General features: G+C 37.8%; 2 protein-coding genes across 15 annotated transcripts in view; one reads left to right on the forward strand and one right to left on the reverse strand.

Annotated features, from left to right (window-relative positions):
- The window catches only part of MAP2 (microtubule associated protein 2), a 318054-nt gene that overhangs the window by 81678 nt on the left and 208868 nt on the right, over positions 1–27508 (forward strand). For all 14 annotated transcript variants that reach the window (XM_062190748.1, XM_062190757.1, XM_062190862.1 and 11 more), the window contains exon 2: positions 7435–7484. The gene's annotated coding sequence lies outside the window, so the exon portion shown is untranslated. The remainder of the gene's footprint in view (positions 1–7434; positions 7485–27508) is intronic.
- LOC133763411 (ATP-binding cassette sub-family F member 2-like) lies at positions 20689–26521 on the reverse strand. Its single transcript, XM_062197004.1, has 3 exons — positions 26387–26521; positions 22042–22133; positions 20689–21579 (listed from the first exon to the last, which is right to left on the reverse strand). The coding sequence occupies exons 1-3, from the start codon at positions 26519–26521 to the stop codon at positions 21204–21206; spliced, it is 603 nt and encodes a 200-aa protein (XP_062052988.1). The 3' UTR covers positions 20689–21203.

Raw genomic sequence — 27508 nt, forward strand, 5'->3', positions numbered from 1 at the left:
TTTTTACATGTTTCCCAGTGCTTTCACCTTTTATCATTGTAATGATCTCTAGCCTATTAAGTGTAAGGTTAATATTTCATTGTGGTTTTAGCTTCCGTTATAAGGTCAACATTGATCACCTTTTGATATGTGTTGGCCATTTTTATGTCTTCTTTGAAAAAATGGTAATTCTCATCCTTTGATTATCTTTTATCAGTTTGTTATTATGTATTTGTTGCTATTAAGTTGCATGAATTCCTTACGTATTTTGGATACTAATTCAATGTTTTATATATATGCTTTGCAAATGTTTTTCCCAGTCTATATGTTGCCTTTTCATTGTGTTGATTGTTTGCTGGACAGTTTGCTGTAGTCTTTCTCGTGTTTATTTGCTTTTTTTGGACAGAAAATATTTATCAATTTATTTATTTGAAAGGCAGAATGATAAAGAGAGAGAAAGTGAGAGGTAGTGAGGGCTTTCATCCACTGGTTTCCTGTCCAAAAATGCCTGGAACATCCAGGAGTGGACTAAGCTGAAGCCAGGATTCTAAACTCCAGGTGGATCATTCACATGGATGACAGGAGCCCAAGTACAGGAAACTGGATCTCAAGGAAGGGAGCCAGGATAAAAAGCAGCACTCCAAAATGGGATGTGGACATGACAGGCAGCTACTTAATACCTTTGTGCCACAATGAGTGCCCATTTTTTTGCTTTTGTTCTTTGAGCTTTCTGTATCAGGTCCAAAAATTCACTGCCAGGGCCAGTGTTGTGGCACAGCAGGTAAATCTATTGCCTGCAATGCCAGCCTCCTATATGGACATGGATTTGAGTCCTGGCTGCTCCATTTCCAACACAGCTCATTGCTAATGGCTTAGGAAAGCAGCAGAAGATGGCTCAAGTATGTGGGCCTCTGCGACCACATTGGAGACCCAGATTAAAGCCTTGACTGCTAGTTTTGTCCTGACTCAGAGTTGCACATTGGAACCATTTGAGGAGTGAACAAGCAGATGATAGATACCTTTCTCTCTCTCTCTCTCTCTCTCTCTCTCTCTCTCTCTCTCTCTCTCTCTCTCTCTCCGTAACTCTGATTTTCAAAAAATAAATAATTTTTAAGAAAATGATTGCCGAGGTCAGTGGTCATTGTCTAGATGCTTATCCCCTCCCCTCTTTTCCCTAAGAATTTTCTGGTCTGACATGTGTGTGAGTCTTTAATCAATTTTTATGCATCATATAAAATCAGAGTCCATCATTCATTCAATATTATTGATATTCTTCTCTGTGTAAAACATTGCTAAGCCTGTAGGCTCAAATACTAGCTTCACATAACTAAGATAGCATAAGCATTTTGAATATACTTTTTTTTGACTCATGCTGTATTGAAAAGAAAATAAGCAAGCTAATTTTGGAGATGGTATGATGGTAATGTGTGGGGGTTACAATGGTGTGGGGCAAATTGAAATGTCTTTCCAGTCACTTAGGGAACATGAAAAGAAGTCAGTTTTGTGTGTTATAAGACTCAACTTTTGAAAAACTCCCAGGTATCATTTTGTTTTAACTGGGAAGAGACAAAATCTAATCTATGTAATACTACTAAAGATATTAGGATGTTAATCTATTATGCTTAAGAGCTGTTAGTAAGAAGTGTCTGTGGTCAAATGCTAAATAAATGCTTAAAAGTTTGCATACAGATAGATGAACAGTTCCATGTGGACTTTCTCTGGCTCCAGGAAGACTAGGAACAACTTTTCCCTTAAACCATTTCAGTTGTTACATGTCATTATCATTCTAATATTCATTTCTCATTATACATTCAGCAACTGTCAGCAGGTTTCTATGCTAGATGTCATGCAAGTTCTGAGAATAACAATATTGCCTTTTACAACTGTGGTAAAATATATATAACATAAAATTTACTATTTTAACCATCTTTAAACATAGAGTTCTGTGGCATAAATTGTATTCACCTTGCTGTGCGTTCACATTGTTGTGTAAACCATCACCTTTTTTCCAAGCGAATATTTGGATCTGGACTAAAACCTCTCTTCCAATGTCCCCTCTTTTCCTAGGAGTGATCTTGATTATCCACATCCTCAAAGTGCACACATTCTTTGTCTTTTATCATCCAGTATTAGTGTGTACTGTTTCAACTGTCTCTTAGACACACAGTTATGCAACACACATCCAGCCACATAAACACAGCACACATACACCCAGCCACTCATATGATCAGCTACTTACATGCCCAGCTACATACATGCAGTAACTCTTGTACCCAGCCCCAAACACCTTTAGCATCCATACACCAAGCCACTTATATGCCCAAATATACATACACCACCACATATCCACAGAGCCACATATCAACTCAACCTCACATATACATAGCATACAAACCCCTAATACACATATATTCAGCCACAAATATACCCAGCAACACATACACCCAACTACACATATGTCCAGCTACAGATACATCCACCCATGCATACACACAGCCACGCATTTGCCCAGCCACACATATGTTCAACTACATATACATACAGCCATATATATATAGCCAGTCACACATATGTCCAGCAACATATAGATCCACCCCTATACACACACATCCACACATATGCCCAGATGCCCAGCGCACACATACCCAGACACTCATATGCCAAACTTAAAAAATAACTCAATGTGTTGAACCACTATCCTTCCCACTCTTCTAGTATTTTTTGTCTTATTTTAAAAATGTTTTTCTCTTTGTTTTATTTTTCTCTGCATCATAACTCTTCTTATTCTAAATTTCTTTTTTTAACTTTTATTTAATAAATATAAATTATTCTAAATTTTTCCTGCTTCTCTCTTCTTTCAATTTATAGAGCAAAAATGAAAGCAAAAACTATTCTCTAATAGCAAATTCTCTAGACTTTCTTGGTTCATTTTACCCTCAGTAATTTTGTTTTCATGGCGGCTCTAAGTAAAAAGGTACTTCACTTTTCCACTTATTATTGTAAAGGGTATTTATACCCTCATATTTTTAGTGACCTTTTGAAAAAATTAATTCACATAAGTTAAAAGCAAAGCCATTTTTATTTTATACTTTGGAACCCCTGGTTGCTTACTACTGGTATGTGTGCCTGCTAGATACTGCTGTTGGAGACACAGTGGGCATTGTCATCCTTATTTCTGATACCTCTTTGGTTTTTCATTTATATAAAGAGGAAGAGATTTCAAGTATTTCATATATGCAATTTTAAGCACATAATGATACATCACACTCACTCCATCCCTCTTCCTTCTTGTTTCCTTTTAATTTTTATAACATACTTTCAATTTACTTTATAGAGGCTTAATCCTACACTAAATAAAGAATTCAACAAGTAGATAGTAGACCACTGTTCCACAGAGGTATAGACAAGACCTATAAACAATAATCAAATCTGACAATGTCAATTTCACTCATGCATTGCATTTTTTGTACTCCATATATTAGCTACCACAAGTCAGAGAAAAAATATGATATTTGTCTTTTTGGGTTTGACTTATTTCACTAAGCATAATGCTCTCCAGAAGCAGATTTTGATTTTGTATCACAAACATCATCTAGAACTCAACTTTGAGGGTTGGCCTGCTGTTTGGGATGCCTGCATCCCATATTGGAATGCTATTTCAAGTCCCAGCTACTCTGCTTCCAATCCAGCTTCCTGCTAAAGCATCATGGGAGGCAGCAGATAATGGTTTAAATACATGGGCCAATGAATGGAGTTCCGGGCTCCTGGCTTTGATCTGGCCCAGTTCTGGCTGTTGTGGGCATTTGGGGAGTAAACCAACAGGTTGAGGAAAATTTTTTTGCCCCTCTTTTTGTCTCTCATTCATATAAGTGGAACTAAATAAGTAAACATTAAAAAACAACCTAAAATTTGCAAAACTATGTCATCATTGAAAGGAATATAACATAATCTAATATGGAAACTTCAAACTACACTAAGTTAGTAGTTGTGTTGTGCCTAGTGGATGTTGTGTTTTCATATGTTGAACATATTTCAACATTCCCATGTGAATTTACTTGATACAACTAGGGCAATGTGGCAGAGGTTGTGAACTGTTGGATTTATACCAAAACATAATATTTGTACCAAGGCAAAATAATGTCAGGTGTTTGAAGCTGAGGCAGACATACTAAGCATATTCATCTGCAAAATTCTCATTAATACATCAATCCCTTTTTTTAATTACCACAGATATATCAGCCTATCATTTCATTCTTCTATGACAGAGTTCACAAACACCTTCCATTAGGAATAAAAAATCAACAATTTCTTATCTGATTTGTGTTTGCCTGTGTGTGTTTGCTAAAGATTTTCTGTATATTACTTTCTACTATTCTTTTCATTAAACAATTACTGATTTAGGTTCATATAGTTTTGGACTTAGCACTGACTTCAGTAATGAAATATTTCTATCATTAAGAAGAAATATACAAACTTTCAGTCAATTAGCTCACAAATATGTTTTAGAGCTTACTTTGTTTTTCAGTTGGAGACTTTGTCATACATACTCCCACAGCCAAGTGGGAGTTCATAACAACCTAGTGTACACTGTATGAACAAATAAGAAAAAGAAGCTCTAAGCTTCCAATCACAAATGTGATGTCAAAGAAGGGGGATGTTGATTACCCAGTTTTGATCAATGTACATTGTATACACATATTAAAATATCACACTGTGGGCCATAAGTGTGTATAATTATTGTGTGTTTGCGTATATATATATACGAATCTGACTCTTTACCATTTGTTATCTGTCCAAAAGACAGGAGACCTTTGACAGTTTTTCATTTGCTTTGTCCTTGGTTTTTCTGTTTGTTTTCATTTGACAATAAATTCTATGCCATATATTTGCTTCCTGGCATATTTTAATGACAAGGCTTAAGTCTAAAAGAGTAATTGGAAAATTGACAGGTTGCCATTGGAACTGTCTTTCTAAAATGACAATGAAAATCTTTGCTATCTTCAGACAGATTTTTGACCCTGGACTAAAAATCTAGACTCCCTGTTAATACTGTCAGATTAAACATTTTGTGTACCCTGTTCAGACCAATATACCGTATATAGTGTGGCTGTTAAGCAAGAGAAATGTAATGCTCACAGTTCTGAGGTCTGGTGAAGGCTTACTTCCCCACAGATGGCTATTTTTTTTTTCCATACCCTCCATGGTGAAAGTGGTGACAGGGTTTTTTTTTTTTTTTTCTTTTTCAGATATATTTATTTGAAATAATTACAGAGAAGGAAGGAAAGACATAGACATAGACACACACACAGACATGGTGGGGGTGGTTAGAGAGAGAGAAAGAATTTTCCATGTGCTGCTTCACTCTCCAGATGACCACAATGGCCAGGGCTGGGCCAGGCAGAAGGCAGGAGCCAGGAGCTTCCTCCGGGTCTCCCACGCAGGCCTAGGGCCCTAACTTTCTACTGCTTTCCCAGGCCATAGCAGAGAGCTGGATTGAAGTGGAGCAGCCAAGACTCCAATTGGCGCCCATATGGGAAGCTGGCTCTGCAGCCAGCACTGCAGCTGGCTTTACATGCTATGCCACAGTGCAGGCCCAGGCTCTACTTCTAAATACTATCTCATTGCACATTAGGATTCCACTTTGAATTTGGGGTGGTGGAGACACCTTCAATCAATGGTAGGATCCAAATGTATTGATTTTATTATTTTTAATATCTCTTAAGAGAAATGGTAGAACATCAGGAATAGAATGTGTAATAGTTCTTTTTGGTTGAATATTTTAAGAATTCTACCTTTAGTAGATAGAAACTGATGAAAAGAGAAAGAGAATCTAATTTTGGTATTTAAAATATGTTTTAAGATCCAGTCATTTGCAACAAAATGGAGGAATCTGGAAAACACCATGCTGAGTGAAATGAGCCAGTCCCAAAGGGACAAATATCATATGTTCTCTCTGATCAATGACAACTAACTGAGCACCTAAAAGGAAACCTGTTGAAGTGAAATGGACACTATGAGAAACAGTGTCTTGATCAGCCCTTGTCCTGACTGTCAAGGAACAACTTACTATTTTATTCCTTTTAGTATTTTTGTGTTCTACTTAATACCATTGGTTGAACTCTTAAATTAACACACAATATTTCTTAGTCATTTAAATTTAACTGAAAAGTGACTGCTGTTAAAACTAAGAGTGGGAATAAGAGAGGGAAGACATGTACAGTTCGGCACATGCTCACTCAAGCTTATCCCTAATGGTAGAGCTAGAAATGTGCCAGGGAATTCCAATTCAATCCTATCATGGTGGCATGTACCAACGCCATCTTGCTTGTTAAAGTGATCAGTTTAAGTTAATATTGATCAAAAAGCACTAAGTGCCAAAGGGATTACATAAATAAGACCAATGTCTTCAAATAATAGTTTATATTATAGAATAATAATATTAAATTATGAATAATAATAGAATTAAATTATGAATAATAATAGAATTTAAAAAGGAGAGAATGATCCTACATGGGAAGAAGGATACACAGCAGACTCATAGAATGGTAAATGCCCTAAACAGCACTCTGGCCTCAGAATCAGCCCTTAAGGCTTTCAGATCTGGCTAAAAAGCCCATGAGAGTACTTGAGGCATGGAAAGCCAAGACACTCTGGCAAAAAAAAAAAAGACCTAAATGAAAGATCTCTGTGAGTGAGATCCCAGCGGAAAGAACAGGCCATCAAAGAAGACAGTACCTTTCTCTGAAGAGAGGAGAGAACTTCCACTTTGAATATGGCCTTGTCTAAATAAGATCAGAGTTAAGATCAGAGTTGGTGAATTCAAGAGGCTTCCATAGCCTTGGCAGCTCATGACAAGAGCCTCGGGTGATTACTGACGTCATAAGAGTGTCAGTTGTTAAATCAACAATGGGAGTGACTGTGCACCTGTTCCCCATGTAGGACCTATGTCCTTAATGTGTTGTACTATGCGAATTAATGGTAAAACTACTACTCAAACAGTACTCTATACTTTGTGTGTCTTTGTGGGTGCAGTCTGTTGAAATCTTTATGTAGTATATACTAAGTTGATCTTCTGTATATAAAGATAATTGAAAATGAATCATGATGAATGGGATGGGAAAGGGAGTGGGAGATGGGATGGTTGGGGGTGGGAAGGAGGTTTTGGGGGGAAAAGCCACTATAATCCTAAAGTTGTACTTTTGAAATTTGTATTTATTAAAGTTGAAAAAAAAGATAAAAATCTAGAAAATAATTTTAAGTTTAAAATGCTATTAAATTTTAAGTTTGAAGTGTTGCAAAAACCCTGTGTTACCAATGGTTGTATTTCAGCCAGTACATTTTATGGGGTGAGAAACGAGTCACTTAACTTCTGAATTTACTTGTCTTCTTAGTATAATAAAGGGCTAGATTGCTCAGTTGACTTAATATCCTGGTGCTTTTCTCTTTTTCTTCCAGATTTTATTGTTCTAACCCAAACTGTCTTGTGACTGCTGGCTGGAATTAAGGTCAGTGCTATATTTATATGGATTCTAAATAAGCTGTGAAATAATAAAAATAACATTTTGAATCTTCATATGCAGGATTAGAATATTCTTGCAAAGTGTGATAGAAAGTTAAATTTTATATGAACTGGATATGTATCAAACTTGGCACACAGTAAAACATAGGTCCCACATCAATATATATATTCATAATTAGTGTAATTCCTTTGGCTATTTGAATGTTGAATTTATTTTACTGGTCATAAAAAGATCCATTTCTAACTAACTCGTTTAATTAACAGGAATATTGAAAGAATGACTTCATCAAAATGCTAGTAATGTTTTAAAAATGATCAGTTTTCTAAATTTCAGGAAAACACCTGTAAATCCCACAATTTGGTACTTACAGTGAGTACATTTCCTAAGGAGAATAGAGTTCAAAATGTGCTTATTGATCACAAATGTCAGTTAGTTAGCAAGCTGTTAAGATGTCAATCCTTTTGTTCTGTTTTCTCATTAAGACGTTTTTATAGAAGACTCAAACCAGCTTAACTAAGTTTAGAGTAATAATGAATTTAGAGGGCCCTCAAATCAATAGACTTGGGATTTCATTTATCTTTTTTGTTTTCCCTTCAGATTTGAAAATAAAATAAAAAACTAAACCTCAAATGAAATGAGGACTTTTGTTGCTCATAAAAGAGCAAAATGCCAGGTGTTGCTAAGCCTTTTAAATGGGTCTTTGATTAATGATTAACATAAGGGAAAACATTGGCTTTTCATTTGTACTACCACTAATCCAGAATTTTCCCTGTAAAGCTCACATTTAACCCTTCCAGTAGCAGTGTCTAATATATAGTAAATGTGTACCTTCTTTAGCCTCGATTCCAACCTCATAATCCCATACCCAATCTCCCTCTCTCTCAATACACACTAAAATGAAAGGCTACTATTAGTTTTCAAGTACAACTTGTGCTTTTTCTCTTTGAAACCTGTGTTGAATGAAGAAAACAGAATATTTTGGAATCCTGCCTAGTGCTAATTGGCACCTTAATAAAGAAAACAAGGTGAAATGTCTACACATGGTGACTTAAAGTCTATTCATACATTGTATTATTTTATTATGTGATGATATAGTTTGGGGTTGAAGTTGTTGAAGAGGCTCAACCTGGCTTCCCTTTTTATTTACTGCTTCATACATTTTTTTTGTAAACTGGAGTACTTTAAAATGCACAGTTTCTCTTAAGACTTTTTGGACTTTTCAGACATTTTTCCCTTGTCAGCTGCCACCCCATCTACCTGCCAAACAGAAAGTAGAAGTAGTAAGAGATTTTGGCAAAGTATGTGTCTTTGAATCAGGAATATTTTCGATGTGCAGGGTTAAATTTGAATTCTTAATTTTCATTTAATTAGAAAGAAACCTTTACCTTGTCTTCTTTAAATGGGAGCAGATGCTCCCTTTTCTCACCTTTGTTATGGTTGACAGAGTCATCATGAAATGTTGTCGTTCTCTGTCACTTTCCAGAGAGAGAAAAAACTAAAAAGAAATGCGATTTTATTAAATAAAATTTATATAACAGTAATACACAAAATTTTTTCTTCATCTGCTCCATAACTCATTTTCCATATGGAGAATTTTTTTGTGAATATGAACATTGAGTGTGTTTGTGAAAATGTGCAAGATCAGCATGCCTTACATATTTTCAAATAAATATAGCAATTAAAACAAATTGTATGCAGAAATGGAAGCATGTCTAAATGTCTGTTGTCCAGTACTTCTAACCGAGTAGAGATTATTTAATTTGGCTATCAATTGTCTAAATCACATTTTGTAAAAGCAGTTAGATTAATAACACTGTCAAAATATATTCTCTCTCTAGAAACAGCCAGAGTCTCAACACAGAATGTTTGTATGTATTGAAAATTACCATTTTTTCCTCAACTACAGCTAAATACTTCTGGCTTAAAAAAAAAAAAGTGTCCCTAACAGAAAAGCATTTTTTTCTATGATCATTGCTGAACCAAATGACCAGTTTTAATAGACAGAAACAAGCTCTAGTTAGGGATATATAAAATAGGTTAGCAGAAATACCACTGTCACTCTTCATCAATCCTAAAGTGTATATTTTTCACTATGTAAAATTAAATTAAGCTATAGTTAAAATTACTACATTTTAAATTTTTTTTGGTGGTAAGTGATTGTGTGTGTGTGTGTGTGTTTTAAGATTTATTTATTTATTTGAAAGGCAGAATTATAGATAGCAGAGGCAGAGATAGAGAGAAGTCCTCCAACTGCTGGTTTACTCCCCAAATGGCAGAAACAGCCAGAACTGGGTCGATCTGAAGCCAGGAGCCAGGAGTTTCTTCTGGGTTTCCCACAGGGGTGCAGGGGCCCAAGCACTTGGGCCATCTTCCTTCCACTGCTTTTCCGGTCCATAACAGAGAGCTGCACCAGAAGAGGAGCAGCCAGGAGTTAAACAGGCACTCTTTTGGGATGCCAGCACTGCAGACAGCGGCTTTATCTGTTATGCCACAGTGCCAGCCCAGATGTGTGTTTTATAATACATAGTCTTTTAGATTCTATGAAACACAATATTATACAATATCTTACTGTTATTAAAAAACTGCTATGAATATCCTACTAAAATGTTCATATTCACTGACACACACACACACACACATTGTACTTAACATCCATTTGTAGAAGTAGAATCATTTAGGGGCCAGTGTTGTGGCATAGCAAGTAAAGCCACCCTCTGCACTGCCGGCATCCCATTTGGGCACCAGTTCAAGTCCCGGCTGCTCCACTTCCAATCCAGTCCCCTGCAAATGGCCTGGGAAAGCAGCAGAGAAGGGCTTAAGAGCTTGGGCCCCTGTACTCATGGGGGAGACCAGGAAGAAGCTCCTTGCTATAGGCTTTGGCCTGGTCCTGGCCTGGCCACTACAGACATCTGGGGAGTGAACCAGTAGATAGAAGATCTCTGTCTCTTCCTCCCTCTTTGTAACTCTGACTTTCAAATAAGTAAATAGATCTTTAAAAAACAAACTAATATATTGTCTAAGTTTAACATACTTAAAGTGACAAATATGTTATGAGCATTCCCAAGAATTAATGTATCAATGTGCACTTCATCAGTACATATGGAGTCAGTTTCAAAATGTCAATAACATTAGAATCAGGATTTAAAGATTTTACTCTCAATTTGATAAGTAAATAATGGTGAATCATTTTTTATAATTTAATATGAAACAGGAAACAGATGCTTATAAAGTTAATAGCCATGAATCGTTAAAATATTAATATGCACAACACAATTTGCTTTTGATAGAAATATTGGTAATGCTGATGTCACTGGCTGTGTCACTCTCAGCTCGGGAAGGCTGTTTGATCATGTGCTATTGAAGCAACAGAAGATTTAGAAGCTAATTTTCACTGTTATAAAAATAGATGACAATGTTAATTTTATTAATTATGGCTTTCTTGAGAAGTTGAGAACCGTGAGGAACCCTGTTTAATAGAGTTCTCAAGTTTACTTGTAGTGGAAGTATTGCTCCCAAGTGATAAAAGGGACCACAGCTTTTACAAAAGTGTTTTGAATGCTGTAAGAAGAGAATAATTAAGACTATTGTATAAATCTGGAAAAAAATGCATGGTCATAAAGCTTATTAGCGAGTTTTAAATTACATGAATGTCTTTCATCAATATTTAAAAAATATTTACAATATTTTCTAAATTGCCTACTGCTTTCTTTTGCCTAATTTTGCAAAAATCACAAGTTAAAAAGTTATTATATATAACTCGTTGCCATCTTTTATCCACATTTCTTGAAATATGAACAACATTTTTTCTTTAGCCTTCTCCTAATGCAATCAGTAATTAACATCTCAGAAAGACACAAATTTTCATCTCACCCAAGCCCATCCCCAAAAGGGATCACATCTTTAGGACTCACACCTGCTGTTAAGGAATCTATTGCTTTCCACCAGGCTCTCAGTGCTGTAACACATCCCCTGTGTTTGCAATGGCTTTTTACTATATTGAAATACTCCTAAAGGTGTTGATTTAAGCACATGTAGTTAAAATTAAATGAGGTTATGGTTTCTTTCTTTTTTCTTTTTTAAAACTTTTATTTAGCAAATATAAATTTCCAGCTTATGGATTACAATGGTTTTTTCCCCCATAACTTCCCTCCTGCCTGCAACCCTCCCAACTCTCTCTCCTTCTCCCATTCCATTCACATCAAGATTCATTTTCAATTATCTTTATACAGAAGATCAATTTAGTATATATTAAGTAAAGATTTCAACAGTTTGTACCCACACAGAAACACAAAGTGTTTGAGTACTAGTTATAGCATTAATTCACATTGAACAACACATTAAGGACAGAGATCCTACATGAGGAGCAAGTGCACAGTGACTCCTGTTGTTGACTTAAGAAATTGACACTCTTGTTCATGGCTTCAGTAATCTCCCTAGGCTCTTGTCATGAGTTGCCAAGGCTATGAAAGCCTTTTGAGTTCGCTGACTTTGATCTTATTTAGACAAGGTCATAGTCAAAGTGGAAATTTTCTCCTCCCTTCAGAGAAAGGTACCCCCTTCTTTGATGGCCCTGTTCTTTCCGCTGGGATCTCACTTGCAGAGATCTTTCATTTAGGTCGTCTTTTTTTTTTTTTTTTCCAGAGTGTCTTGGCTTTCCATGCCTAAAATACTCTCATGGGCTCTTTAGCCATATCTGAATGCCTTAAGGGCTGATTCTGAGGCTAAAGTGCTGTTTAGGGCATTTACCATTCTATGAGTCTGCTGTGTATCCTGCTTCCCATGTTGGATCGTTCTCTTCCTTTTTGATTCTATCAGTTAGTATTAGCAGACACTAGTCTTGTTTGTATGATCCCTTTGACTCTTAGACCTATCAGTGTGACCAATTTGAACTGAAATTGATTACTTTGACTAGTGAGATGACATTGGTACATGCCACCTTGATGGGAGGTTATGGTTTCATGGTGTCCAGAATCCTTAAAGAGATGATGTCCTGTGATTACATCAATAGTAGTTACATAAAATTATTTAGCAATGTTCTGATTTTGATCTTGTATTTCAAAAGTTGGATCCTCTGCTGCTTTCTTCCTGCCTCTGGGACTCCTTTTTCACTCTGCTTGATTCCCAATATCTGCTGTCTTCTGTGATTTCAGAGTGGCAAACTGCTTGCATGTTCTTCATCAGCCTTTCTGATTTTATTATCTGTAAAATGGGAGCAAAAGCAACTTATACTTAAAGTATAAAGTAGCAGGTAAAGCCACTGCCTGCTGTGCAGGCACCTCAGATGGGTATAGGTTCGAGTCTCTGCTGCTCCACTTCCAATCCAGTGCTCTGCTATGGCCTGGGAAGGCAGTAAAACATGGCCCAAGTCGTTGGGTCTCTGCAGCCACGTGGGAGACCCAGAAGAAGCTCCTGGCTCCTGGCTCCTGGCTTCGGATCACCCTAGCTCCGGCCATGGTGGCCATTTGAGGAGTGAATCAGTGGATGGAAGACTTCTCTCTCTCTGCCTCTGCCTCTGCCTCTCCGTAGCTCTGCCTTTCAAATAAATAAATAGATCTTAAAAATAGATTCAATGAGATAATGTATTGCTGTTAATCTTAAAAAAGGGAGGCCCTCGTTCCACTATCAAAGATTTTTTAAGATTTATCTTTATTTTTGAAGCCAAGTTATAGACAGAAAAAGGGCAAGGCAGAGAGATAAGTCTTCCATCTACTAATTCACTCCCTAAATGGCCACAAAGGCCTGAGCTGGGTTGATCCACAGCCAGGAGCCAGGAGCTTCTTCCAGGTCTCTCATGCAGGTATAGGGGCCCAAGTATTTGGGCCATCTTCTATTGCTTTCCCAGGCCATTAGCAGAGAGCTCGATCAGAAGAGGAGTAATTGGCACAAGAACCAGAGACCATTTGGGATGCCAGCCCACAGGAGCAGACTTCACACCACACCACACCACAGCACTGGCCCCTGGTTGTTTTCTTTATCTAGATTTTATTTGCATAAATCTGGTACTTCTCTGGTGCTTAAGACAGGAAGTGAAATTGTTGAGGCTATTTTTATTATAAAAACTTATAAATAGTATATAAATGAATGAAGTCAGATATAGTTTTTTTTTAGATTTTTGTGACTTTTTTGAATTTTTTAAAAGATTTATTCATTTATTTGAAAGACAAAGTTACAGAGAGGGAGACAGAGATCATCCATCCACTGGTTTAACCCCCAAATGGCCAAAAATAGAGTTAGGCTTTCCATTTGGATTTTCCAGGGGTGCCAGGGACTCTAGAACTTGGACCATCACTACCCCATTCCCAAACACATTAGCAGGGAGCTGAATCAGAAGTGGAGCAGCTGGGATTTAAACTGTCTCCCATATGGGATGCCAGCCTTATAAGCAGCAGTCTAACAAACTACACCACAACACCAGCCCCCAATTGTTTTCAAACTTTTTGTTTTGTTTTTCATTTGTTTTGTGAGAGGCAGAGAAACAGACACATTGAGAGAAGTCCCATCTCTGTTCAACTTCCCAAATGCCTGCAGTGGCCAGGACTGGGTGGACCAAAGCTGGAAGTCATACAATCAATCCAGGTGTCCCACGTGGATGGTGGGACTCCAATTGGTTAAGCCATCACTGCAGCATTCTCAGGGTCTGCATTAGCAGGAAGCTGGAGTCGGGAATCCTGGCTAGGTATCAAACCCAAGTACTTTCACATGGAGTGCAGGTATCTCAACTACTAAGCCAAGGACTCACATCCATACTATATCTTTAGTCAGAAAAATAACACCACTATACACTGTGTGTAATATATCTTTTGTTAGATATTGTTAACAAACTAGCACATTGCACAACTAAGCAGATTTCTACATTTTACAAAGACTGAGAATTGGAAGAGGAATAAGTGGATGATCTTAATGCCTTAGAAGTAAGCTTTTCAAAGTCAAGGCAAAGTTCTGACCATCCACTTAGTCAACTTTTAAAAAATACATATTATCCTTGCACTTGTTTATTTTTAATGTATTTGAAAAGGAGGAAGGGAAAGAGGGAGGACGAGAGGGAAGGAGGGAGGGAGGGAGGGAGAGAAAGAGAGAGGAAGAGAGAGAGAGAGAGAGAATCTTCTATTTGCTTATTCACTCCCCAAATGGCCACAACAGCCAAGCTAGGGCCAGGCAAAAGCCAGGAGCTAGAAATTCCATCTGGTTCTCCCACATGGCAGGGGCACAAGCACCTGAACCATCATCTGCTGTCTTTCAAGGTGCATGAGTAGGGAGCTTGATCAGAAATGGAGCAGCCAGGACTCGAACTGGCATCCCATTGTATGGGGTGCAGTTGTCACAAAGGGTAGCTCAACCCACTATACAACATTGCCAGCCCCAACTTCATCAATTTTCTAATGCCACCTTGGGGAGATGTCGTATTTCTCCTCCAATTTGCCTCATGTTGCTTCCCACATTTTTTATAACAGCTCTTTGTGCTGCTTCATGTGAGGATTATTTCTGGATATGTCCTATGTTCCCTAGCAGTCTATATGCTCTTTAAGAAGGATTGGGGTCCTTACCTTGTGCCTCCTGTCCCAGTAAAGTAGGCACCTGGGAAATGCTTATGTAATGGATTATTCAGATCCTTCATAGCAAGGAGAAATTTTATTACATGCCTGTGACTAAATATAGAGTTATATATATATGTGAGTATATGGTATAGTAATTATCAGTAACTGCATTCTCACCTTTGCTCATAGAAAAAGTTGAGCAAAAAGAGCTTTAAACAATGACCACTCAAGAGAACTTTGAGGCAGCAACAATCATTAGATTTGAGGAATTTGGAAAATAAGGGTATGAGAAAAATGACTCTTCTGTCATTAATTCTTACACTTATCAGAATGTAATAATATATTTGTATAAGAAAGCATAAAGCCAAAATTCTAACTAATGACTTACAACACAAAGTGACTTCAAAATTCTTGAAAGATTTTTAGAATTAAAATTATCTGTTTACCACTTTAAGGAGAAATACAAAGCATCCAGAATCATATTTCAAACTGGAAGCACCAGTTAGACCTAGGAGAGTTTTCTCTTGTGTAGGTTTCTGAAATATGAAGCTTCATAAACACGTGTTTTGTCCATTTTATACAATCGTCCTTTCCTGTTAAACACATTACTGTCAAGGAGTTAGCTCATGGAATGATTTGGAATGGGAGAGGTGGGGGAAAAGCAAAATAGGACCAGACTTCCTATCACTTCTCATCTCCTCCTATGACCTAATAAAGAAGCCTGGGAACATGAACATATTTCCACAATTGTTCCTTTATTTTGATAGAGTCTTAAAATAAATGCCTTCTAATTTAAAAAGATATTTATTTTTATTTCATTGAAAGGCAGAGGGAGAGAATGTTAAAGCAAGAGCAAGAAAGGGAAAGATGTCTTCCATCTGCTGGTTCACTCCCCAAATGTCCACAACAGCAGGAGCTGGGCCACACAGAAGCCAGGAACCTGGAGCTCCATCTGGGTCTCCCATGTGGTTGGCTGGCACCCAGTTTCTTGAGGCATTTCCTGCTGTCTACCAGGGTCTTCATGTTTACAAGCAGAAAGCTGGATTGGAGATAGAGTAGGCACTCTGATATGGGAGGCAGGCATCCCAAACTTTGTCTTAAATGCTATGCCAAATGCCCACACCTGGACAGAGTCTTGTCATACTGAGGAAAGAGGCTTGTTGGAACCACAGAAAACAAATATGAAAACATTATCCACTGGAAGTATTTAAAGAATAATGTTGGATCGGTTTTTTCCCATGTGAGAAATAAATATCCTAGCCGAATCCTTTTTTCTTAACTAAATGTGGTATCAAATAACTGCAAAAGATATCCCCGTGGGTATGTTTTCATATAAACCCCATGCTTATGAAATCAATCCTGTGGATTTAACTCACTGACTAGCTAATTTTTATTCTTTTCCTGCATTCACTTGAAAGAATGAATTCCCTTCCAAAGAATAACAAAGTATATCATTTTTACAGACCATTTATATCATTGAAGAATATTATGAATTAAATTCGGGCTTTATTTCTTATTAGGGAAGTCTGGAAGATTTAAAAACAAAAGGAGCTCATTTCGTTTTTATGTAAAAAGCAGTTCATTCATTTAGAAATCCTTTATGTCTTACTTACTGCAAAGTAAAGAATTTTTATCATCAAAAGGGGATATTCTTCCTTACTCCTCTGCTATTATAGACTAAAAAAAGTATCAATTACTCATCTTAGAAAATTATCAATTTTGTATCAGAAGACAGAATATAACATACAGTACTCATGCATGTATTAGTATGTGATGGATGGATGGAAGGAAAGACATAGAAGATACATACATACATACATACATACATATGTAGATTCATAGATGATAGGTAGGTAGAGGGGGGAGAGAGAGACAGACTGAGAAGGATGCTTTCTGGCTTGATCTAGCTTTGTGAGAGAATAATACAAGGGTTTCACTTGGGGCATGCTTTCTGGGTCATTATTGTTGAAGTGCCCATTCTAAACCAATCCCTTCTAGTACTCAGTAGCATAAAAGTGTTAGGTGAAAAATCGTTTGTGATAACAAACGAATCTGGATTTTATTTCACTGTATATTATTCAATGTCACATGAGCCATTGCTATCTTCAGTTTTCTTTCTATCATTTCAAATTTAGTGAAGAGCTCAATTTTAAAGGAAAGTATGCTCAATACATCATAGGCATACATCTGTGAATCTATATGTGTGTCCCCTCTCACTCTTCCCCCTCCCCTCTCACTCTCTATCTCTCTTTCAAAGTTGTATGCCTGTCAGATACAGCTTATGGTTCAAAAATAAAGTGATCATTTAAAAATTAATCTTTAAAATATAAATAGGTATTGGGAACACATTAAGTACTGTTGTCTTCATTTATGAACAGAGAAATATAGTCAATAAACAAAACACAATTATTATAATAGACTATTTCTCTTTAGGTGTAAAAATTCTTAAAAATCTAGAAAAGCCTGTTATGGAATTAGAGAAAGACACATTTCTCCAGGTGTCATCACTTATACTATGCATGTATACATTATACAGTGATGGCTTAAATTATAAGATATTGATCTTCAGAATTATAATCAAGAGATTGATTTTGATATCAAAGTGTTTCAACTATAGAATGAAAATACTTTTTTCAGCCTTTCCCTCAAGCCTATTTCCATGTATTAGTATCCTACCAGAATTATCTCTCTGGTAAAAGACCAAGGTGCAATTACTAGTGAGTCTTCTTTTAAAAAAAAAATTAAAAAAATACAAACACTTGTGGTGGCAGCTACCAGGGATCTTGAGTCAACCATAAGGAATATTAGCCCCAGAAAGGATTTCTTCTTCCAATATTGATATTTATTTTCTTTCATGATTTTTTCATTGTTTAGAAATATTAGGTAAGCTTGGAAGTACAGGAAAAAATGGATCAGTGAGCAGGATATTTGACTTTGATAATCAAATACATAGATACAAACCCTTTAAAATTTTGCTATGACTTTCCATTATTTCTTATGGACTCTGAACCCTAATTTAAAGCATCTATCCATAATATCTGAGAGAGAGGACCTTGTGCTTAGTGGGTCTTCTTGAAGTTTTTTATTTTCCTGTTTATTTGGAAATTAAGATAGAAATCTTACACTATCAGGGAAGCAGCCATGTAGGCTGGGTGAAATTAGCCACTAGACGGAAATTTTACTTATATGTATATTCAGACTAGGCTATTACATAGGCCTTCCAGTGGAGTGCAATCACCTGTTCTTCTGTTTCATAAACATGTTGTACAACATAAAAAATGCATTTGTTCCATGTTAATAATGAATACGGAACCTGAATAGTGTGCATCTACTAGAAATGTAAACCCCCAAAGGAGTTAAACAGTTTTAGCTGTCAAACACCATCCTTTCTTTCCACTACACCTAGAACTACTGCCTTCCTTTTGCTCTCCAAAACGAGTAAATATTTGTAATTTTTCTGAATTTTCCTAACTGAGCAGATTTTTGTAAACTTTCTTGGTTACTACAGGTTTTACATATACGTGTGTGTGTGTTTTTTCAATGCAGTAAATGGCAAAATGCCAGTAAAATACACAAGCAATGTTTTAAATGTGATTTAGTTTGTTGTTATTTTCAGAAAGCTTTCTCCAGTAAATGGTTTCACTTTGGATTTAAGTATCTTCTCCACTTACTTCTATGTCATGGTTGCTCCAACATAAACTTAGATGGTCAGTATGTAGCCCACACAATTGTTTTAGTATTTATCTCCTTACTTCATTATTTTATATGATGATAAATGATATCTCATTCAGATATTAAAATAATGTTTCATTTACTTGAACGTAGGAACCATTGGCTTAAAACTTCCCCATGGAAGCACAGCATTTTGCAAAGTAGAACAGTAATAGAACCAGAAAGTGCAGAAGAATGCCCAAGGAAGTAATCCTGGATACAGGGTAAATGACTGATAGGCAAAAAGATTTTTTTTATGAAAGAAAAAGTGAAACAGCCCAGATGATAACTTATTTCTGCCTAGTCCAGATTTGGGGCAGCCAAATTATTTTCTTCAATCTTACAGGTTCATGGTCATACATTTTTACTGGGAAAGGAGGATTTATACATGATATTATTTATAAATTATAGTTTTCTATATATATTCTTATAACTAAAATTTTACACATATGAAGAAAGCCTACATGAAGAGGTACAGTTCCAATGAAATTAATCAATAAATCATGTACTAAGAATGCACTTGAGAGCTAAATTCTGTGACCTCTTTATGAATAAATTAAAATGATTCATTTGTTTTCCAATAGTTTATAGTCAAGTTAAGGGTCAGGTTAAGTTAAGGTTAATTCATATAAATGTAAACTATTACATGATCATAGAATCAAACACTAAATACAGACATCACTTTGTAGAATGAACTGGAGAAAGTATAATTCACTATGATTTGGAAGGACCACATTTTATGAGGGAAATTTCAGTTATCTTTCAAGGTGAATAGAATTTAAATAGATATGATAGAGTGAGAGGTACAGAAAGGTCATTCCTTGAAGGAGGTATGTGAAAAGCAAAGCACAGAGTGAGCGTGGGGAAGGTACTAGACAAGTGTGTGGTGCCCCTGATCCTGCCTCTTCCTTCTTTCCTTTTGTCTCGTTCTTCCACTCTTTTCTTTCCACACATATTTTTAAGCCATTTTTATGTGTATATATTTTTAAACTTTGAGCAGAAATCCAATTCATTATGAGATTGTTCACGTTGTCTATGTGGACACAGAATAGCTACACAGAGAATAGTGATATGGATGAACCAACAGATTCCTCTAATAAAAATATTTTTTGTGGTAGATTTTGTTAAAAGAAAAAATAAACACTGATATCTCAACACATTGGAACTAAAATCTTCTAATTAACACTCTTGATAGCTGTATATATTTTATTTTGCATTAATATTACAAATCGTAGAGTGGATATTTGGTCTACAGGTTAACCTGCCAGTTAGGATATTTGCCTCCCATATCACAGTTCCTAGATTTGAGTCCTGGTCCCACTCCTGATCCCAGATCCCTGCTATTGTGCGTTCTGGGAGACAGCAGATGATGACTCAAATAGTTGGGTCCCTGCCATCCACATGGGAGACATCTGGGCTTCAGCCCCCAGAATGGGATACTGCAGGCATGTGAAGAGAGAACCAGTGGATGGGTGTTCTTCGTCTGTCAACTCCCTCCTATCTCTCAACACACACACACACACACATATGTATGTATGTATATATGTGTATATATAATATGTTTACATTTATGTTACCCATCCTGTTGTCAATAAGGGGGTCTGCCTTCCCTTCAAAGGAGGAATATAATTAAAATAACTTTAACCTACCTTAAGGACAGTAGAGATAGAAAACATGTTTTAATCAAGTAAGCATTAAATCAGAACGTGATGCACTTAACAGGCAAGCCACTAACAGATTGTAAGGACCAAAGGAAATCTCACTTTTTTAAGCAACCACAGATATCCAATCCATTGCAAGATAAACAATAACTAGTCCTCAAAAACTTGACAGTGCCATCCTAAATTCACATAACTTGGTGACCTGACCTTCTGTGTTAGATAACCCAGGGGAAAATAATTTTCTTTTTTTTTTTTAAGGCTTCCTCTTTCTTTATTGGACACGTTGTAGATGTCACACAGGTCTAAAAGTTACACCTTTAAATATTTAAAAACCTACCAGGACTAAGACCCTGTGGCCCAGAGCTCCAAACCCGAAGCAAAAAGGAATGGTAGCGGTGGGCTGGGGGGTATTCCTCCAACATCACCAAAACCCAGAAAACAAGGACCTTAAGCTCCTTCGCAGACCAAACCCAGGGCTTGGGCCCCTAGGCGAACCCTCAGGTGCCTGTGGCTGCATCACTCTCGGGGTAAGTAACCAGCAAGGGGCTGGAGGGAACAGCCAGCCAAGTCCAGACGCAGCCGAATGTAACTGGAAGGAGGAGAGGAAACGGACAGCTACTGTCCAGCTGTAGATAAGATAACAGAGCAGCTAAGGCAGGCCGAGGGACGGGGAGAGGCTGGGCAGCGGTATTGCAGCAATGCAGGAGTGTAGCCCCAGGGTCCTGTCCTGAGTAGCTGGTCAGGGTAGCAGCTGTTAGTCCCCGGATGGAGCTCCTGACCCACGCCTGGCCGAGGGCTCACACGTTGTGGGTCCTCTTGGTGAGCTGGGGCTCCTCATCTACCAGCTTGGACTTGAGGTGCTCCTTGTAGGCCAGGATGTCTCCAGGCCACTTGGTGATTGTCTGCTTCTCACAGACCCAAATTTCCTGTGCAACCTGCTGAATGAGTCTGAAGTCATGGCTGACCAGCATCATCCCACCCTCAAACTCATTGATGGCGTCTGCCAGCGCGTCGATGGTCTCGATATCCAGGTGATTGGTGGGCTCGTCCAGGAAGAGCATGTGGGGGTTCTGCCAGGCCAGCCAGGCCAGACACACTCTGCACTTCTGCCCGTCTGACAAGTTCCGGATCGGGCTCACCTGCTGCTTCCCAGTGAGCCCGTACCACCCGTACCTTGTTGAATGCAGAGATTTGTGCAAGTAGAGCCAAGAGCCCACTGTTATTAAGCTCCTGCCCTTCCACAGGACCTGAAGAATAGAGGGCTACCTCCCTTGACGCTGGCATTTCAAAAAGATGGCTCCCAGGCCCTTGAGGAAACAGCCCTAAGTTGTGATAGTGACAGAAGGAGTGTTTTGCTATTATGAAGATCTACATTCACTTGAAAAGGACAGAAGAAAAAATTCTTAAAAAAAAAAAAAAAAGGGAAAGTGATGAGAAGTCTTTATCTACCTTTCTCTTCATCTGGGAGAATTAAACCTCTTATTTTAAATTTGTATTTGCTTCTATAATATGAACTAAATAAAATGATTGTTTCTTAAGAGTAGTGGTCAATGCATTTGTTTCTCTGAATATATTGTTAGTGCATTATTCTCAAAGAAAAATCAGGCTTTGAAATAAAAATATTTAAATCATCACTTTTCCTTCTTTGTAGCCATAGAAACCTGATTGTTGAGTAAATTATTGGGGGTAGTACTCTCCGATTGGCCTTTGAAGGGAAGGCAGATGCCCTTATGGAAAACAGGATGGATAACATAAAAAGAACTTAAATTACTACTTGAAATGTGTTTGAGACCAGGCATTTGTAGCCTTCTGGTACATTTAACCCAAACTGCTCCAATACAAGATCTCCAGTGTTCATTCAAATGTTAATGCTTGGCCATCTGCCCTTCTAATTTTTTTTTTTCAAGCAGGAACAAGCTGAAGGTCATGTGACCCTAATTACAGCAATTATGAGCTTTCTGGGAGTGATCACTCAGGTTGTACCAGAGAGGGCATCTGGCTGATGATCAATAGATCAGAAGATTACTGAAGACAATCTTCCCTACAAGACATCCAATGTTTCATTTCTTAACATATGCACCATATACACAGATAAACCCTTATGTTCAAATATGAGCATTCTTTTTCCCATGCTTATCCCTTTAAACTCTTCTTTAAAATTCAGTAGGAACACTTTAACACGCACGCTAGTGTGTGTGCAAATATAGTTCAAATTCTAAAGAAGTACATGGAGAAAACATTCTAACAATGACTAATAACGAAGCAGCAGCCTTCACCTACACAGATTTTAGTTCTCTGTGCAAGGACAAAAGAAAGTCACAGGGGCTGAATCTTTCCAGCACAAGTATTGTATTAGATTATTTTGTTTCATTAATACAGGGCTAAAGACCTAATTTCTGATGATAAGATTGTTTAAGGGAAAATTCTTTAGGATGCTTATGGCCTTTTGATGATCATTCTTTACTAAGGTAAATTACTTTCTCTTTTATAAGACCATGTGCTTATTAAAAGATTATTGTTTTTTTTTTCCCTTTACATTGTTATTGTCTTGGAAATATTTGTTTTCATGGATTAGCTTAGTTACAGAGAGATGTTCCTTCTGGTGTATGGTAGATAGCATTTGAATAGCAAAACGTGGGTGGGCCTCTAATGCAGCACCTGGATGTTCACATCCCATATACTGAGTGCAGGCTCGGCTTCTGATTCCAGCTGCCTGTTAATGTGCATCTTAGGAGGCAGCAGGTGCCCCATTGTAAGAACATCTGTAATGAACTTATTCAAGCTTCACTCCGACCCTCCTGTTCTTAGAAGGGAAAACCTGAGGCATTCATTCATTCATTCCCTGCCTGCTGTAGTGTCAGAAATCCCAAAAGCAGCATTTGTTATCTGAGGCCTAGCCACTTAAGCACATGCTCAATGCTCATGATGGTTGTTTTAAACTAAATCCGGGGGCCGGCACTGTGGCATAGCGGGTAAAGCTGCTGCCTCCAGGGCTTGCATCCCATATGGGCACTGGTTATTGTTTTCTAGGATATTTTTTTAGCAGTGTTGTTTACTTTGCTCCCTACTTACTTAGATTTCTGATACTGTGGAGGACTTACAGCTTTAAATTTCACTGTGTGTTATTGGATTTACTCTCTAGTTTTCCCCATCTCACTCATGCCTCTGGGATACATGACGTCTTTTCATTATCATTGGTCTACCCTGCTGATTAGTGAGACTGAAGGTAATGCACTAAATCTTTCTTCTTTTGTGCTTTGCGTATTATGCTGAATTGCCTTCAAGGATGAATTTAGAGTTTCTTATGATTTCCTGTTTTAATATTGAGACAAGCTAAGCTTTCAGTCTGAGTTAAATGACTCCAAATGAATTATTTAATCATAAAATCAATGCTTTCTTGAGCAGCACATTCTGCCAAGGAGTGTGCTATGAGAGAGTAAGAAAGGCACAGACTCACTCACGGTAACAACCTTCCGAATTCATACATGGACTTTACAACACATGTATATGATACACTGAAATATAATCTATTGTTTGCTAAATGATTCATCCTCATTTTAAAACAATTTTAAAATGTATCAATTGATAGGGTTTGTTTGTTTGTTTGGTTTGGTTTGGTTTGGTGGCAGTACCTGTCAGCTTCTCTCTAGTCCCCTACTCTTTGTACAGGTATTGTTAGGAAATAACAGAAATAAAGGTGTCCTAAAAAAAAAAAAAAAAAAAAAAAGGCCGGCGCCACGGCTCAATAGGCTAATCCTCCGCCTGCGGCGCCGGTACACCGGGTTCTAGTCCCGGTCGGGGCGCCGGATTCTGTCCCGGTTGCCCCTCTTCCAGGCCAGCTCTCTGCTGTGGTCCGGGAGTGCAGTGGAGGATGGCCCAAGTCCTTGGGCCCTGCACCCCATGGGAGACCAGGAGAAGCACCTGGCTCCTGCCTTCGGATCAGCGCCGCGCGCCGGCCACAACCGGCCATAGTGGGGTGAACCAACGGCAAAAGGAAGACCTTTCTCTCTGTCTCTCTCTCACTGTCCACTCTGCCTGTCAAAAAAAAAAAAAAAAAGAAATAAAGGTGTTTGGATCATAGCATTTTCCTCCCTCTTTCATCTGTATGTCTTCATGATTTTTCCTTACTTCTTGCAAACTCCTTGATCTTCTTGCAAAAAAGAATAAAAACTTCTTTAGCTGTAAGATTATCTCTTGCTTTTAATTTCCCAGAGATATAACAGGGATAAGAGTGCAATGTTAGAACTCTGTCCACAGGGACCCGATGCCTTTCAAAGACAACATTAGAAGCACTGGAAATTGAGATTTTTAAGATCATTATTCAACACAATCCTGTATGTAGCATGTTTCAAATAAAAATCTTTACATGATAAATTCTATAATTATTGTTTTCCTAAGTACCAGAACTTTTTTTTTTTTTTTGACATGCAGAGTAGACAGTGAGAGAGAGACAGACAGAGAGAAAGGTCTTCCTTTTCCGTTGGTTCACCCCTCAATGGCCGCTCCGGCCAGCGTGCTGCGGCCGGCACACTGAGCTGATCCGAAGCCAGGAGCCAGGTGCTTCTCCTGGTCTCCCCTGCAGGTGCAGGGCCCAAGCACATGGGCCATCCTCCTCTGCACTCCCGGGCCACAGCAGAGAGCTGGCCTGGAAGAGGGGCAACCGGGACAGAATCCAGCACTCCGACAGGGACTAGAACCCAGGGTGCCAGTGCCGCAGGTGGAAGATTAGCCTATTGAGCCTCAGCGCCAGCCCAGAACTTCTAAGATACTATTTTTCCAATGAAATAATAGAGTAAAAATATGACAGTGTACTTTAGTTCAAATTTATAAGACTTCCTAACAGTTAAATCATAAATCACACAAAAAGTCTTTTGACAGGCCATTTGTGTTTAGAGTTTTGGTTCAAAAATTCTTGTCTTAAGAAATACAATTCAAACAAGGAGAGTTTATTCATTTACTTTTGAAAAAAAAAAACAGTAAATCCTTTGGTAAGCTACTTCACAGCTTGGATATAAAGCCATAGTTTATTTTAGCATAATTTCTACCAGTGTCCCAGTATAAATGACGGAAGTCCATTGATTTCACCAACTGGATTTCAACTGTGACATGTGAGGAACTTTCAAGAAAAAAGAACAGCATGTGTACTAAAGGGCAAATCACATCGGAAAGGCCATGCAGTTTTTGGATCAAAGCAGAAGTCAAGGGTATTGTAAACATAGCCAAAGCATAAACCATTCCAATTCCCACAAAATGGCATTTTGAGCTTGGAAATTAAAGTAGCAAAGGAGCAGGGAGGAAAGTTGTCAGGAAGAGGTATTTCAGATTGCCATAAAGGATGCCAAAATGATGTTAAAGTGGGCTGATAATTCATAAATCTCAGGTTGAGGGATGTACTGCCTCTCCTTATTTTGTTTCAAGAAATGTTTGTGATAAGCTTTTAAAAGAACTTGTGATAATGCTGTGATTATTCTCAGATCTATATGACTTGGGGTCACTGATTGAGAGTTCATATCAATATGTAAAGCAGGCTTCGAAATGATTAATACACGTAAGAGGCTCGCGGGTGTTGTGGCCTAAGACCTCAAACCAAGGCATTGTTTTTAGCAGAGTCATTAATTAGACTCTTTTTAAAAGCTCTGCAGGGAAGTCAGGTTTTGTTTATTCACCTTTCTTAAAATCTTAAATCTTCCTCCTTCAGAAAGCATCAGTTGATAAAAGCGGGACATTCAAACGCAGAACTTGTGGACAGGAACTCAGACTAATAAATCAGAGAGGCATTAGCTCATGGCATCTGCAGTTAACAAGTGCAGTCAGGACTCTTGAATTCACAGTTGCCTTTTCCTGCTTGTGGTTGTCTAAAGCAGGTCTTTAGATATGACCTGCAGCGTTCTTAAAAGTCTGGTAAGGTACACATTAAATTCCGACATTTGTAGTCAACTTAGTTAATACTGGTAAATAGTTATTCAGTTTCATCTCTTACCACCTTTTTTCCTTTTATTCTCCATGGTTTTTGTTTTCTCAGAGGGGTGTTTTCTTTATGGGCCTGATGTCTTCTCTTTGCACTCCCATCACACGTCGAGTCTAATTCGTCATTAACATTTGCACTTATCCTCATTGCCTAATCAAGCAGTCATCTTACTGTTGTTGTTATCGTGTGTTTTATTATTATTAGTTAGGTTATAAGTTGCTTGAAGGCAGAGGCCATATATGTGCTGTCACTCTGACTGTCTTTGTGGAATCCAGCATGCTGCCTGATACAGCTTCAGTACTCGATGACACGCTAGGTTGTCACTAGGTTGTTATTATTCCAGTGCCTTCTGTGTCCCACTCTTTTGCTATGCTGGGCGTGAGCTCCTTCTGCCCAGGCCTTCTGCCTGCCTGAGGCTGGACCTAGCACCATGCCCCCCTTGCCCTCCAGGTCTTACAGTAGCCACTTCTTCCTTTACCTTGGAGGGTCCTGCTAGTCAGCCCTCAATCACACCACAGTACTTACCCTTCAGGAGCTTGGTAAGTAAGGAAGTACCCCTCCAACCTGCATGAGAGGGATCAACAGATCTGTTCAGTTCTATTTAGCTTTTGAGTTTTTTTTTTTTTTTTTTCTCTTATTGGTTGGTCTGATCAAGGCTTGAAGTACCCTAGATATCCAGATTTGTCTTCTATGGATTCAGTGTTCAGGGTTTAGTGTGGTTTATATCTTGAGCATAACTTTTATAAAAAATCTATTTTGAAAGCCTGTGACTAACTATGATATACATAAAAAGATGTTAACGGAAATGAGAAATCTCCTTCAAGTCTATTTTTTTAGACTTCACTCTTTTAAAAAGACAAAAGTTATGTTGCTTGCCTTACTGATGACTGATAATAGTTTTATTTTCTCTCATTTGTTAAATATTCAAAACTCATTTGGGCTTATTAAAAGAAATACAGGGAAACAGTTTAATGCGTCGAAGGATACATATTGTGGTGTGTATAAATGTTGTCTCACATCTTATTTTAGAATTCTAGAGAGGTTGGCATAGAAACCTTGAGAAGGCACGTTAGATACTCAATAATATGTAAAGGCTTTCATTCTGAAGGCCCTGGTTATCTTATTTATCCTTAT

The sequence above is a fragment of the Lepus europaeus genome, chromosome 1, assembly GCF_033115175.1.
Source record: "Lepus europaeus isolate LE1 chromosome 1, mLepTim1.pri, whole genome shotgun sequence".
NCBI classification, from domain to species: domain Eukaryota; kingdom Metazoa; phylum Chordata; class Mammalia; order Lagomorpha; family Leporidae; genus Lepus; species Lepus europaeus.

Excerpts from the sequence above, each read along its gene's own strand:
- LOC133763411 (XM_062197004.1), bottom strand. The coding sequence starts at position 26,521 with ATGAGGATAAGTGCAAATGTTAATGACGAATTAGACTCGACGTGTGAT. Across the intron at positions 22,134-26,386 it reads GAATAAAAGGAAAAAAGGTG|GGCATCTGCCTTCCCTTCAA; the intron begins GTAAGAGATGAA and ends GTTTTCCATAAG. Across the intron at positions 21,580-22,041 it reads ATGGCTACAAAGAAGGAAAA|GTACGGGTGGTACGGGCTCA; the intron begins GTGATGATTTAA and ends GCATTCAACAAG.